The sequence below is a fragment of the Prenolepis imparis genome, unplaced genomic scaffold (assembly GCF_030444845.1).
Source record: "Prenolepis imparis isolate NDT839.2.m4 unplaced genomic scaffold, iyPreImpa1.0 SCAF_12, whole genome shotgun sequence".
Classification (NCBI taxonomy): Eukaryota; Metazoa; Arthropoda; class Insecta; order Hymenoptera; family Formicidae; genus Prenolepis; species Prenolepis imparis.
This window is the reverse complement of record NW_028141170.1, coordinates 10603872-10619888: the sequence shown is the minus strand read 5'-3', so window position 1 is coordinate 10619888 and position 16017 is coordinate 10603872. Positions and strand designations below refer to the sequence as shown.

At 30.4% G+C, this 16017-nt stretch overlaps 1 protein-coding gene across 10 annotated transcripts in view; it reads right to left on the bottom strand.

Annotated features, from left to right (window-relative positions):
• The window catches only part of LOC145943462 (CCR4-NOT transcription complex subunit 6-like), a 588057-nt gene that overhangs the window by 470123 nt on the left and 101917 nt on the right, over positions 1-16017 (bottom strand). The window contains exon 4 of one of the 10 annotated variants that reach the window (XM_083050976.1): positions 9916-10100. The exons of 8 other annotated variants lie outside the window; for them this stretch is intronic. In XM_083050976.1, coding sequence (XP_082907102.1) covers positions 9931-10100 — 170 coding nt within the window. In that variant the 3' untranslated portion in view covers positions 9916-9930. Of the gene's footprint in view, positions 1-9915; positions 10101-13048; positions 13178-16017 lie in introns of those variants that run through there. One more of the 10 variants, XM_083050982.1, reaches the window with a different exon arrangement.

Sequence of the window (16017 nt, the reverse complement as noted above, 5' to 3'; positions counted from 1 at the left end):
ATAATCAGTTTTCGAAGATTTCGTAATTTAACTTCAAAGTCGCTTTTGCGATTCGCGAAACGAAATTATATACATAGTACATAGGTTATTTAAAAATTTGGGACAGCGAAATATGTAAGTTTTATAAAAAAATATTTCAGACAAAAATTGTAGGAGGAAGGGGGTTAAAAATATCTATTTAATGGTCCTATCAGTTTGACTTTGGATGACGTCGCCTTGAATTTTTTAAATGAAACCACCCTATTCTTTTACATAAATTGATTCCTCGCAATATTTGGCATAAAAAGTTAAAAGGTAGGATGGCCAAAACGATAATACTTTACGAGATATTTTATATTTTAATCTGACATAAATTATTAAATATCTCGTAAAATATTCATTTTTCGACCATCTTACCTCAATATTTTTCTACACAAGATAATGAGGGAAATCAATCGGTGTAAAGAAAATAGATGATTCTACAAATAAGGCCAGTAAATAGACTTTTCTAAACCCTACAACTTTTGTCTGATTGTGAAACAATTTTTTTTTTATAAAACTTATTTTTCGAGATATCAACTTTTCAAACACACTGTATTCTCGATTCTCGTTCTATCAGAGCAACTAACCGGAGCCGATTATTGTCAGCCGCCAGGCGAGTCGAGAGCAAAGAGAGAGAACGCAACGCAGAAGAGCAGCAACATTGGCAAAGAGGTATAGAGAAAGGTGGAGAGAAGAGACCGATATCTTACATCAGGAGCACCCTCGCATCTGGGTCGCTGGCACGAAAAGTAGGTCGCAAGTCATCAATCGCCCGCGGCACGCCATTCGGTCGAATCCCTTCCCCTCGCTCTCTCTCTCATCTCCGAAACGTCTGCTGAATGGCGAATCTAGCCAAGCGAGGAAAAGAGACACGCATGGTTCTTTTTATTTATTTTTTTCTTTTAACTCCTAACTCATCGTAAGAAGCATCGAGGAAAGTTTTGACAGCGCATTTCCCGCATTATTACGCGTATTATTATTATGATTATTATTATTATTAAAAGAAGTACCTTCTCCTATTAGCGCACGCATCGGGCGGAAGTTCGGAACGGCTCGTCTGTTATTACATACTCTCGTCGAACGAGAGAAGTTCAGGGGAAAATCTTTCTCTATTATTATAGATATATCAGCAATGAGCGTGTCTGAAAGCCTGGTCCGTCTTTCTCTCCCTCTCTAATATTACGCTTCAGTCAAAAAAAAATTTGTAAGCGCCTCTCTTTCTCACTTCTCTCCCGAAACAAATAGAGCGCTTATTATACGTATTAGGTTTTCAAAAAAGTTCGCTCCGTGCTCTATTATTACGTGCACATTTTTCTTCCGAGCGAATCGGAATGAAGCATGCAGCGCGAAAAATTCCACACTGTTTAAATAAAGACAGTTTTCCGACAACTGCAAAGTGAATTGAATCTTTCCTTTGTTCAAATGCCTTTCACAGAAATCTCATTAAAATATCAATTAATATATATTATATGATTAATTATTATATAATTAATATACAATATATATTAACCGCACTTACTATAAATATTACGAAAAATTAAACTAATATAAATATTACGATAAATTAAATTGTAATAAATATAATAAATTAAATTATTATTACAAATATTATGACAAATTGAATTATTAAATAACAAATATGACGATAAATTAAAATTTCAGAGTTTTTATCGAAATGAAAAATGATGTTTGCGCAACATTCAATTATTCCGTGATGTATATGGATGCATATATGGTGGATACACAGGAGGAAAATGACGATTTTTATTGCGTCGCCTCGCGATATATAAAGTGCACCTGTCTAAACGAAGTGAGGTGCCCGAGAGAGAAATTTCCCAGCGCGATTAGAGTCGCGGTGTAAGATAGATCGTGTTCCCCGATCATCGAGATGTGGGGAGTCTCGCGATGCCGGAGTTATCGGTGCGTCCCGATCGGGGATGCGCCATTAGCGATTGTTACAAACTGATTTTGATGTCCCGTCGCGCGATCGGTCACTCGATAAAGTGGCCGTCTACGATTAGCGCCGTCGTAAATTGGCGTTATTGTGAAACACGTCGAACCGCATTAAAACCTCCTGCCCAAAACAACACGAAAAGAATCTCTGATTCCAGAAGAAATAAAAAAAAAACAGAAATTAAACGATTTGCAAATTTACGGCATACTATTAGGTTTATTACTGGCAATTGGTTCTGCAACTGGTTGTAAAAAAGATTGACATAAATCGAAGATGTATATATACATATGTAGAAAAAGATATTTTAAGAATACTCGCTGATGCATATTTAACGACGGTTTTTTCTACCTCGACGGTTACTTACACAGTTGGAAAATGTGTGTTTTCTTGTTAAAAACGGTCCCCGTTAAAATTTTTGTGTTAAATATTTAACACATTCATGTGTTAATTTAACATATTGCTGTTATGTTAATTGGACTCAAATGTTAAATTATTAAAACAACTAAAAAAAGTGTAAAAATAACACAATGTATATCTATTTTTAATTTTACACAATAAATATGTTTCGTATTATTAGTGACAAGATTTATCTGTTAAAATTTACAGAAAAAAAATGTTAATTTTACTTTATAATATAAGTGGGGGGTGATAAAATGTAAAATTAACAATTTTTTTAGTTAATTTTTACATTAAAACTATGTTAATTTTACACAAAATTTATTTTAAGTTTATTTGAAGTTTGCATTTATTTTATGTTAAAATATTAACACAATATTCGTGTCACCATTTAACATATCCGTATTATGTTAAATTGACACAAAAATTTCTGTGGACCGTTTGGGACAGGTGATATTAGTTAAATTTAACACAAATTTTTCAACTGTGTAATATTTTTCCAGATACCAGAGGAACTGCGAAAATATGCGATAAATAAATAATTGAATTCTTACTTTTTACTTTTTTAAAACGGAATTTCTCGATATTTGAAATATTTATATGGAGGAAAATAGATGGCGACAATTTTAATTGAATTAGAAAAAGAACGCCGAATAATGAAAGTGAGCAGACTTTCCATCGTAGATATAGAGATGTTCGGGATAAGGGGGGAGAAATTTGTGGAGGGCTTGTCTTATGCCAAAGGTAAACGAACTGCTACATCGCGAAATAATGAAAAATTGACGAAGCGCGACGTGAAAGTGCGTTATAAGCGCACTCCAGAAAATCTCGGCCGATAAGTACGCTTGAATAAGCGATTCCCGAGTGAAAGCGACTATACAACAATGATTTATACACGCGATGAAAACAAAAGAAAAAGGTAAAGACAAATAGTTAACTGAAATAGCACAAATAAGAAACTGTTTCAACGATGTACATACATATGATCAATTTTGATAATAATTAATAATATTTTAATCTAATAATTTCAACATAATAATTTTTTAATAATAAATATAAATGTGTACGTGTGTTGCTGAAATATTTAAAAAAAAACGAGATCTCTTGTAATTTTCGGTCAAGCGTTAAATATTTATTCTCGAAACATCCTCTCTCACACGTGTGCAACTACGTGTGAGAAAATAAATGGAGGCAACAATTTTGCAAGTAAAACTGTAAAAATAGAAACAACGATGTGTACGAGTGATAGACAATCAATGGAACGTTTACAACGGAATGTTTTTCGTCGCAGGGTCTCGTAATAACGTCGCGAGTGAATATACATCCTGAAAATGCGGCCGCGACTGAAGATAAACATCCAACAGTTTCGACACACCGAAGAATCTGCCGGCGCGAGACGAGATAATGACGAGGAAAAATTCGCAACTTCGCTAGAGGCGAGAGGAAAAACGTTCAGCGAAGCTATAACTATGGCCCATATGCTATATAAACGCTATAAACGATGAGGTCACTTTGATCGCGCAGCGGATATTTTAAAGCTGTTTTGAAGTATTTTTTAATTAATACTATATATGATAACAAAAATAATATTTCTCTTCATGAAAAACATTAAACATGTGCCTGCTAAAAATAATGTGCCTCAACAAAAATAAACATATATTCTTTTTAATTATGTTTTTTCTTAAATTATGTTCTGTCTCTTTAAACAAACGAAACCTCAACAAGAGCGATAATTTTTTTTTTAATATGATCATAGAATTGCAATTTTCTTGCTGAAAAATACATAATAACAAAAAATGCAATGTCTATTATTTCAAGTATGAAAACCTCATTTACGGATGCCGATATTCGATGAAAATAACTTTGTCAGTTCAAAGCGTTTCCAATATAAACCAATCCAATTCCAATTTACTTTCGAACTCATCAACCATAACATATTGAAATTACAAACTTTTCTGTAAAGAATAATTCAGAAAAAATTTTGTTTTTTTTTATTTAACCACAGCAGCCTCTAAAATCAAATACTCACTCTAACATTGCAAATTGCAGCAATATTTGTTTTTCTAAATAAACATTTATGATATTTTAACGGAAGTTGACTTCCACAAACTTTCGAATTTCCAACCATTAAAAGTAAAGATGTATAAAAAAAGAAATGTATTTTATTTATTTATTGTTTTATTTATTTTTTCCAAAAAACAATTTTAAAAAATTTTGTTATAAAACCTGCCTCTAAAATCAAATACACTCTAACGTTGCGAATTATAGCAATATTTAATGATTTATAATATTTTTAAATGCAAATTGACTTCCATAAAAAAACTTTCAAATTTCCAAGATTATTTAAAGATATATAAAGAAATTTATTTTATTTATTTCTTATTTATTTTATTTATATTCTAAAGAACAATTTAAAAAAACATTTTAATTGCATAAACCAGTTTCTAAAAATTAAATACCCTCTAACATTGCGAATTATAGAAATATTTGATGATTTATAATATTTTAAAATGCAAATTGACTTCCATAAAAAAACTTTCATATTTCCAAAATTATTTAAAGATATGTAAAGACATTTATTTTATTTATTTCTTATTTATTTTATTTATATTCTAAAGAACAATTTAAAAAAACATTTTAATTGCATAAACCAGTTTCTAAAAATTAAATACCCTCTAACATTGCGAATTATAGAAATATTTAATGATTTATAATATTTTTAAATGCAAATTGACTTCCATAAAAAAACTTTCATATTTCCAAGATTATTTAAAGATATGTAAAGAAATTTATTTTATTTATTTCTTATTTATTTTATTTATATTCTAAAGAACAATTTTAAAAAACATTTTAATTGCATAAACCAGTTTCTAAAAATTAAATACCCTCTAACATTGCGAATTATAGCACAATATTTAATAATTTATAATATTTTAAAATGCAAATTGACTTCCATAAAACAACTTTCATATTTCCAAGATTATTTAAAGATATATAAAGAAATTTATTTTATTTATTTCTTATTTATTTTATTTATATTCTAAAGAACAATTTAAAAAAACATTTTAATTGCATAAACCAGTTTCTAAAAATTAAATACCCTCTAACATTGCGAATTATAGCACAATATTTAATAATTTATAATATTTTAAAATGCAAATTGACTTCCATAAAACAACTTTCATATTTCCAAGATTATTTAAAGATATATAAAGACATTTATTTTATTTATTTCTTATTTATTTTATTTATATTCTAAAGAACAATTTAAAAAAACATTTTAATTGCATAAACCAGTTTCTAAAAATTAAATACCCTCTAACATTGCGAATTATAGCACAATATTTAATAATTTATAATATTTTAAAATGCAAATTGACTTCCATAAAACAACTTTCATATTTCCAAGATTATTTAAAGATATATAAAGAAATTTATTTTATTTATTTCTTATTTATTTTATTTATATTCTAAAGAACAATTTAAAAAAACATTTTAATTGCATAAACCAGTTTCTAAAAATTAAATACCCTCTAACATTGCGAATTATAGCACAATATTTAATAATTTATAATATTTTAAAATGCAAATTGACTTCCATAAAACAACTTTCATATTTCCAAGATTATTTAAAGATATATAAAGAAATTTATTTTATTTATTTCTTATTTATTTTATTTATATTCTAAAGAACAATTTAAAAAAACATTTTAATTGCATAAACCAGTTTCTAAAAATTAAATACCCTCTAACATTGTGAATTATAGCACAATATTTAATAATTTATAATATTTTAAAATGCAAATTGACTTCCATAAAAAAACTTTCATATTTCCAAGATTATTTAAAGATATATAAAGAAATTTATTTTATTTATTTCTTATTTATTTTATTTATATTCTAAAGAACAATTTAAAAAAACATTTTAAATGCATAAACCAGTTTCTAAAAATTAAATACACTCTAACATTGCGAATTATAGAAATATTTAATGATTTATAATATTTTTAAATGCAAATTGACTTCCATAAAACTATATATCAAACTTGCAAGAGAAAAATAGAGATGTAATACATCTTCTAAATCTAAATCACATATACACGGATTTTTTTCATTTCCGATTTGCATTAAGTGTAATAATGTAACATGTCGCCTCCCTATAGCTCGGTCAATCGTGATTGGAAATTTCCGATCGACATGCTCCGCCGATCCTGCCGATGCGGATACAACAACGTAAGCGGACCAAATGGAATATAGCGAGCAACGGGGACCCCCGACCGATGGCTTTACCTACCACGCTAATCTCTTAGTGTAATCCGAATTAGGTCCTGCACTACGTGTACAATGTCCCTTACGATAACAGAGCATAAATCACGGGCATCGATAATGAGAAATCCACTGTGCACGCATTATGGCCGCACGCGGGGGATTCCTATAATGGGAATACGTAACCAACATCCCGGTGCCCATTACCTGGGTGCCCCGAGACCCCCGCGCGTGGTGTGGTCGTTTTTCTGGATCATTACACCGAGAGCTTCGGACGCTCGGAAAATTGAAGATTAGCGTGCACGTGAAAAATCAGCGGTAACGATAATAACCAATGGGAAACAGATGTTATATTATGTGTAATTAGAGAGATATAGAGTTTTTTTGCCGGTTATTTTAATGATGATAATTCTAAGTGAATCGTTACGTTAGGTGATTACAGGGTGATTCTAAATAAGTGCGAAAAATTTTAGGAGATGATTCTTTGTCGAAAATTAAGGAGGGTCTTTCATATAAACATATATACTTCTAAATGTCCCTTCTTGGGAAATTACACTCTTCCAAAGAAGATGAAAATTTTTATTATTTTTCTCAAATTTTGTTCCATTTTTTCCAACATTTACTATAATTTTGTCTTGCTTAATTTTTTTATTCTAAAATTGAGCGAAATCTATGTCATTTAATATCGTACTGGGCATAATAATGTATTTTATTTTTTTTCTTACAAACTATTGATTTTACGAAAAAAATTAAAGAAATAAAAAAGTTTCTAAAGAAATCAAGCTTTCGAACACATATTTTTAAATAATCACATTTCGATCCGTTAAAAAATCTATTAAAAAATTGAATAGAGGTTGCTAATTTCATTTCCAGATAATGATACGAGAGGATTAAAAAAAATATATAATAATAAGAATCTTTTTTATACTAATAGAAAATGTCCACCAAATTTCATTTTTTTAACTTGTCCAAAATTTGAAAAAAAAAAATAAAAACCTAATTTTCATCTCTCCCTTTGAAAGAGTGTAACTCCTCTCAGAGAGGGATATAAGAATATATATTTATATGAAAGACCTCGCTTAATTTTTAACGAAGAATCATCCCCTAAAATTTTTGGCACTTATTTAGAATCAATCTGTATAATATAGAACACGATGCTCAAATTTAATATGATAAACTCTAATAATATCCTCTCTCTATCTCTCCCTCTAAAATCACAAATCTTAATATTGAAATGTAAAGATAATTGTACAAAATTAAATTTGAAGAGCAGAGATAGCTCTACATTTACATATATTCAAGAATAATACAAACGAGTCCATAATTTATGTAGGGTTTATTTTAAATACGACTTCATTTTGAATTTATACACACCCGGAATATGTACATACTTAAAAGTTGCATCCAAAAACAAACTCGGCAAATTACGGGTTTATTTCGGCAACGAGACACCTTCGATCTTTCCACACACGTGACTGCTACTCGGATGTTAAAATTATACGGGAGAGACAGACACACTTGACGTGCCGCCGAAAGCTTTCCGCCTCAACGGAAAGGAACGCGTACAGGCACGTAGAAAAATAAACATTCTCGGCTGTGGGTGAAACACGTGACACCGCTGGTAGCTGCTGCAACCGTCGCAGTCGCAAGTTGCAACAAAAAAAAAAAAAAAAAAAAAGTAGCCCAGTTTCGTATCCTCGACGAAAATAACGCGGCGCACGTTTCCACGCTTTTTCTAGGATCCCGTCTCTCCTCCGAGTTTGTCCAAAAAATTTATCTCTTTTTTTTCTCCCTTTCTCTTATGTTTCCTACCTCTCTGTCTTTTCTACCCCATCTCTCTCCCCCCTCTACGTTCTGTCAATCCGGCCTGCCGATTATTACACCTCACCGCAGCTATAACTTTTCCTAGAAGGCATCCATTATTATGATTGTTCACAAGTTTATGGTCGGCCGGTGCAACTACCTGTGAATTTTCCCAAGGAGAAAGAAACACGATGGACGGACAGCCTTGGAGGGATTTCAATTTTCATCGTCCCAGAAAACTCTCCTCTCGATCGCGATTCGCGACTTTATATCTGAATAAATAACCCGTATTTGTATATAAAAAGAAATATTCTATTCGTGATAAAATAGATCGAACTATGAATTCGCGTAAAGGAATTTCTCACGGTTAATTTCTCTCGCAAAAATGAAAGAAATAAAAGAATTCTCAATGGAATAACAATAACAAAATTTAATTGTTATATAAATATATATTAGAGAAATATATAATAATAGAAAATCTCATAATATATAATATCTCATAATAATAAAATATATAATATAATAAATATATAATAATCATAATAACAAAATATATAATAATAAAGAATAACAAAAACTGATTAAACGAAGAAACCATATCATTTATTTCTATACAGTTGAAAAATTTGTGTTAAATTTAACAAATATCACATGTCCCAAACGGTCTACAGAAATTTTTGTGTTAATTTAACATAATACGGATATGTTAAATGATGACACGAATATTGTGTTAATATTTTAACATAAAATAAATGCAAATTTCAAGTAAACTTGAAATAAATTTTGTGTTAAATTAACATAGTTTTAATGTGAAAATTAACTAAAAAAATTGTTAATTTTACATTTTATCATCCCCACTTATATTATAAAGTAAAATTAACATTTTTTTCTGTAAATTTTTTAACAGATAAATCTTGTCACTAATAATATCGAACATATTTATTGTGTAAAATTAAAAGTAAATACACATTGTGTTATTTTTACACTTTTTCAGTTATTTTAATAATTTAACATTTGAGTTCAATCAACAGCAATATGTTAATTTAACACATGAATGTGTTAAATATTTAACACAAAAATTTTAACGGGGACCGTTTCTAACAAGAAAACACAAATTTTCCAACTGTGTATTTCTGATAAAATAGATCGAACTAATATGAATTCGCGTAAAGGAATTTCTCACGGTTAATTTCTCTCGCAAAAATGAAAGAAATAAAAAAATTCTCAATGGAATAACAATAACAAAATTTAATTGTTATATAAATATATATTAGAGAAATATATAATAATAGAGAATCTCATAATATATAATATCACATAATAATAAATAATCATAATAATAAAATATATAATATAATAAATATATAATAATCATAATAACAAAATATATAATAATAAGAGAATCACAAAAATTGATTAAACGAAGAAACCATATGTCATTTATTTATCTTGAAATTCGACGGACTTGTGATAACGCGAATAATTTCGCGTTAATTATACATGCAACAGAAATCGGGGGATTTTTTCCAACAATTGACAACGCGTGTCCGGATAAATCTCACTGGACCAAAAAAAAAAAAAATCGCCGAACGAGCGCGTAAATCAAAGGGATCAGCAATGATGGTAGCCGAACGGTTGATGAAGATTACGAACGATTCTCCTGGAATAATACGCATACGATAAATTATTTGCTCGATAAAATCCATCTCTCGTAACGTGGACCTCGTCACAGCCGGGGGAATTCGACGATCAAACACGCGCGCATAAATTGAATAAGAGGGCCGACTGCCGAACACCCGTCTAATAAATATTTCCGACCGGCCGACGTTTTGGCATATTTAATTGGACAGTGGATAATGCACAGCCCCGGCCCACTTGGACCCATTTATCGGTGTCATCTATTTCTCCGGGAAAAATATTGCAAGAGATCGCGCGCTTGTCGCGAAATAACGACGCGCTCTCGAATAAACGCGCTTACGCGAAGAACACGTCACTTCCTTCTGAATGATAAGATGGGTCGGGAAGCATAAAAAATTCATGTTTTGCAGTAAATAATGCATTTGTCATGGATAAAAAAATTATTAAAGGTTAATACTCGCGATGATCAATAAATCATTTTATAAATTATAAATATATATATATAATATATATAATAATATATAATATAATATATAATATATAATATATATGTATAATAATATATAATATATAATATTATATATTATATATATTTTATTATTATATATATAATATATAATATATAATAATAAAATATATATAATATATGAAAATATATAAAAGATATATAAAGATATATAATTATAATAAAAAGATAAAAAGAAAATAAAAAGACATAAATATATAAAAATAAAATATATAAATATATATAAATATATAAATATATATAAAAATATATAAAGATATATAAATATACAAATTATATGCGCACGCTCTACAAGAGCGAGAGAGAGGGAAGAAGAGAGGGTGATGGGGAAGAAGAGAGAGAGATGCGTGCGAAAATTGCTTAACTTACTTAACATCTGAAGGGAATTTGAAATGCGATTTACGACATTCGCGAGAGTGTTATTTCATTATTCCATTACGCGTCAATCGATCGAGCGCGGTCTTCCGCGTATATAGGGTAACTCCCGCCCCCTCTTTGCCCCCCGCCACGGTGCTCAATTAAATATTTATAAAGCGAGATAACGGGGCTGCTGTCTGTGTGGCTGTACGCAAAATCGATAAACGGCAATCTGTTCCGCGCGCTCTACTTTCGTACTCGAAGAGAGGACGAAAGCGGGAATCCCTCTTCTCTTCCTCGCCCTCGAGGATCCTCCTATTATCCTGGAGGATCCCGAGGAGAGTCACGGGAAGGAATATCTCTCTCTCGCGGAGTATTGGCCGACTGAGTGGCGAAGATCCTCGTCCAAGTTCACGCCCAAACACTGACGAACATGCGTTAATCGCAGGGAAATGTGCACACAGACGAAACCGCGGATAAACGCGGTTTCTCTCTCTTCGCGAGAGGTAAATATAGCGTAAGCTCCGAAGCAAACTTTGCTTCGGAAATTCAGACGACCCCGATATATTTTGAATTAACGGGGGGGGAAACAAGATCTCTCTCTCTCTCTCTCTCTTTTTCGTAATTAGAAAAGAGTCCTGTTGATTTCATCGAGGCGTCTATAATTGAAATTTAATACCGGTGTATAAAACACGAAAGCTAATTAACTGCGTTATCAATACGCAATTGCGTTAATTATATTATCAGCAAATTAACCGTTTGTCAAAAATTATGAAGATAAAAAAGTAAAAAAATAAAATAAAATAAAATAGACTGTTTATAAATATCTTTAAAAAAGAGTGTGTCCCAAAAATAAAGATATAAAATCCAGCCACATAAAAACTGTTGGTACACAGAGAGAATTTTCTCTTAGAATTTACCCTGAAAATCATCGTAATCGTGAGACAATATATGGCATGGAAAGAATTTTATGAGAATTTCTCAGATTAATATTTATCACAATAAAAATAATATCTATCACAATAAAATATAAGATATGTTTAATTTTATTATGCAATTTAGTAAAATTAATCAAACATATTTTATATTTATCTTTATAAATATTATTTTTATAAATATTAATCAGAGAAATTCTCATAAAATTCTTTCCATATCATAATTGTCCCACAATTACCATAATTTTCAGGGTAAATTCTAAGAGAAAATTCTCTCAGTGTATCAATAATGTATAAATATGTTTTTACGGTAATATATCTACAAACAAAATATGTATCTCCTATCGAAATAAATTTGTTTACTTCACGCTAATAAAGAATTAGCTTATAATATAGATAGTAGAGACCTTTAGAGAGTGAGGGAGAGATTTAGCGTATTTCCCAGCGCCCCTATCTCGACACATCAATGATGGAGCATGATGAAATCGTGCTGAGACATCGCGATTGCGGCGGTCAATCAATACCGGGCCGATTATGGCGAACAGAGATGTGATTTCCCGACGGGTCTTGGCTGACACGTGTCTACTCGCCGAGAGAAGACGGAACGAATGAGTTGGTTTCGGACATCGGGCGGCACTTGGACACGATATCGGGATTTTCGCGCGTTCGCAATATCTTACATATCCGAGACAGCTGCAATAATCCCCCTTGACGTTTACGACACCCCGGAGGACGCGAGAGCAGCGGGAAATGATAGATCTAACTTCCTCGCGGGATTAAACGGCAGGTCCCTAACGAAATACGTTTTATCGCTGTAGATAGAAATAGCAATCCCGATCGGAAAATAAACATATTGCTTCCGTGACAAGGTGAATCCGAAGCGGATCCGGAATCCTGCGCGTTCTTGAAGAGGTAGAAAAAATGTTCGTGCGATCAAAGTGTAATGATCGTATACGAGAAAAAATTATTAATCGACGTACACTTTTAAGATCGCCTTTATAGCGAGTTATATAATTATATAATTTCTCAATCGAATGTTTGTTTAATTTTTTTGTATTATTTTTGCTTCTCGAATTAGCTATCAATTTTCTATCATCATCTTTTCATAATATTTAATGTTTAAAATGTCAGATTATCCTTGGGGTCTTGATATTTAATATTAGTTATGTATAATGATTATTAAATATCGACACGACATATATATATGGTACGCATAACATACTCACTCAGTATGAGAAATCAATCATATGCCATCGCTGTGATTAAAGATTAGTGACTTACCTGAAACAGAAATTATTAATACAACGTTAATAACGATATTGCGATTAAGTAACAGAATATTAGATGCTAAAGCTTCGGAGTTTGTATACGTATAATATGTATTATGTAACTAATATTATATAAATATATTAATAATAACTAATAATATTAATAATAATTAATATATAAATATGTAATTATAAATTTAATTATAATTTTATTATTTTATTTTAATATATATATATATTTGAATTAATTAACTTTTATTTAATTAGAAATATATATATATATATTTCTAATTAAATAATAAAATTATAAAATTATAAAATAATATATATATATTATCCCTATTATATTATAACTATTAATCGCGGCTTCTACGTGTCGAAAACGGATCGTTTTAGCCGCAACGTTTTAGCGTGGATAAATAGAGGTAATACCGCTAATTGCGCGTATGAATCTTTCTAGCGTGTATATTCGCGGATTGAAACGCGATTCTCTCGCGCGGTTCGAGTTCGTTGGGGTGAGTCTGCAAATTCTATATATATATACAATATATATATGTATATATATATATTTATTTATATATATATATATATATATATGTGCAACACGCATACAAGTATATATCTATGAAGCTTATGTACAAGAGCACCTGCCGATACCGTTAGTCTACGATGCGCAGTGACGCGGATTTGCATATGCCGCGAGATTACGTACGCTTCCCTCCCAATTAACGTCGAACGTTAAATTCAACGACGGCACGTAACCGAATCAATAATATGTAAACATCGTTCTATTATCGAGGAAAGTCCCACAGGGCCGAAACGTGCAAATAAACATCGCGGATAATTTTCAGTGGTACACGATAAGCGGACTCGGTCGCTTAAATTATTTATTACTCTCTAAACAGCAGGCTATCTGCCAATTTCATTTCTACATATATTTTTTATAAAATTTATGCATATATAATTTTTTATTTTATTTTATATATTTTATATACATATATAATTTTGTAATATAACACAAAACTATATATAATATATAATATATAATATAATATATAATACAATATATTATAATATATGATATAATATATAATACAATATATTATAATATACAATATAATATATAATATAATATATAATAGGTACAATATATTATATAATATACAATATAATATATAATATAATATATATAATACAATATATTATATAATATACAATATAATATATAATATATACATTAATAAATTTGTCTTGCCAATTTCTCTCTCGCCCCCTCTTTCATTCTTTCTCTCTCTTTCCCGGGATAATATAAAAATTTATTTCATGGAAAAATATAATCATATAACACCATTTATCGAAAGTGGATAGAGGAAATCCGCATAAAAGCGAGTTTAATTCCGAATGAGAGACTCACTCTCGATGCTCGTCGACCAAGTCATCGTGCACCTGCGTAACGATAATCGATCAATGAACCACAGTGATTTTTCCTGACCTTTCTTCATTCCTTGTCAACATACCGGGGTTTGATTAATTGATTCCGAACGTCATCAGCGCGTTCGGCGAATCATATTTAGATAAATCAACCGCTGATTGCCGTATTGCGGATAAGCAAAATAACTTTCCGCCAGCGATTCACTCGGGAAAGAATAATTATTTTCGATGCAGAAGAAACTTTTCGGAAAAATTTAATAGAAAATAGATTATATGGAAAATATATTGGACGCTAAATTAATTAAAATTGATATTGAAAATTAAATTATATATATATATATATATACTGAATTAAATATATATAAAATAAAATATAGATAATATAGAATTAAATTATAAATACAAAAATGATTACTATATCATTCTATTAAATGATAATTCTGTATAATGTTTTTATCGTATATGTTCCACTTTTCTTAAATTATTACGTGAACTTTAGTTTTAAATTGAATTTCATTGTGAAAGCTAAATGAGATTTTCTCTCTCTCTCTCTATATATATATATATATATATATATATATATATATATTTTCTGAACAAATGACCATTATTTCTTAAGGCTATTTCTACAAATGTAGCAAGAATATTAAATCAATATCTAAGACAGTGACCGCAAGTAGTGTGGAATTAAATTCCTTCTCGCTACGATATTAAAATACTTTGAAGCGGAGATTTTTACGCGATATTCTTATAAACGCGACGAATGAAAAAATCTCGGTTCATAAGTTGCCGTTTTATTTCCCCCCCCCCCTCCTCCTCCTCGTCCTAAGAAAACGAGTCGTGAAAGTTACTTGATTAAAACCGAGGACTCGGAATACAGTGAGGCCATAATAATTGTTGATGGAAATACGGCAAAAGTTATAAATTTCGAAATTTTCCCGCCTGACGTATTATCCGCATGCAAAATAAAAAGGAAAACAGAAAATATCGGGATTAAGCTGCATTAAAAGAGAGAAATCTTACGTAAGATTCGCCGGATTGTTTTCGGAAAATCCTTCGGAAAAGAGAGAACCGATCTCTCGGGCCGCAAAGGATAACGCACGATAATGAAATGATTGATGAGAACGTAAAGTCGTAGAGTGAAAAATCTCTCTCTCTCTCTCTCTCTCTCTTTCTGTTATTTGATTTAATTATTCTTCTCTCGCGAATTAGCGCGTTTAAGCGCCATCGTGTCTCGCGATCTCTCTCTCGAGAGAAAGAGAGAGTTTCAACTTTTTTAATCGTTATATAAAATAAACGAAAACTTTTAACGATAAAACTTTTTCCATAATGAAGCGTAGTTTTCGCGATATCCTAATTCCACGGTATCTAATATCTAACTTATATACATTATATACATTAATTGCAATTATATGTGTGTAT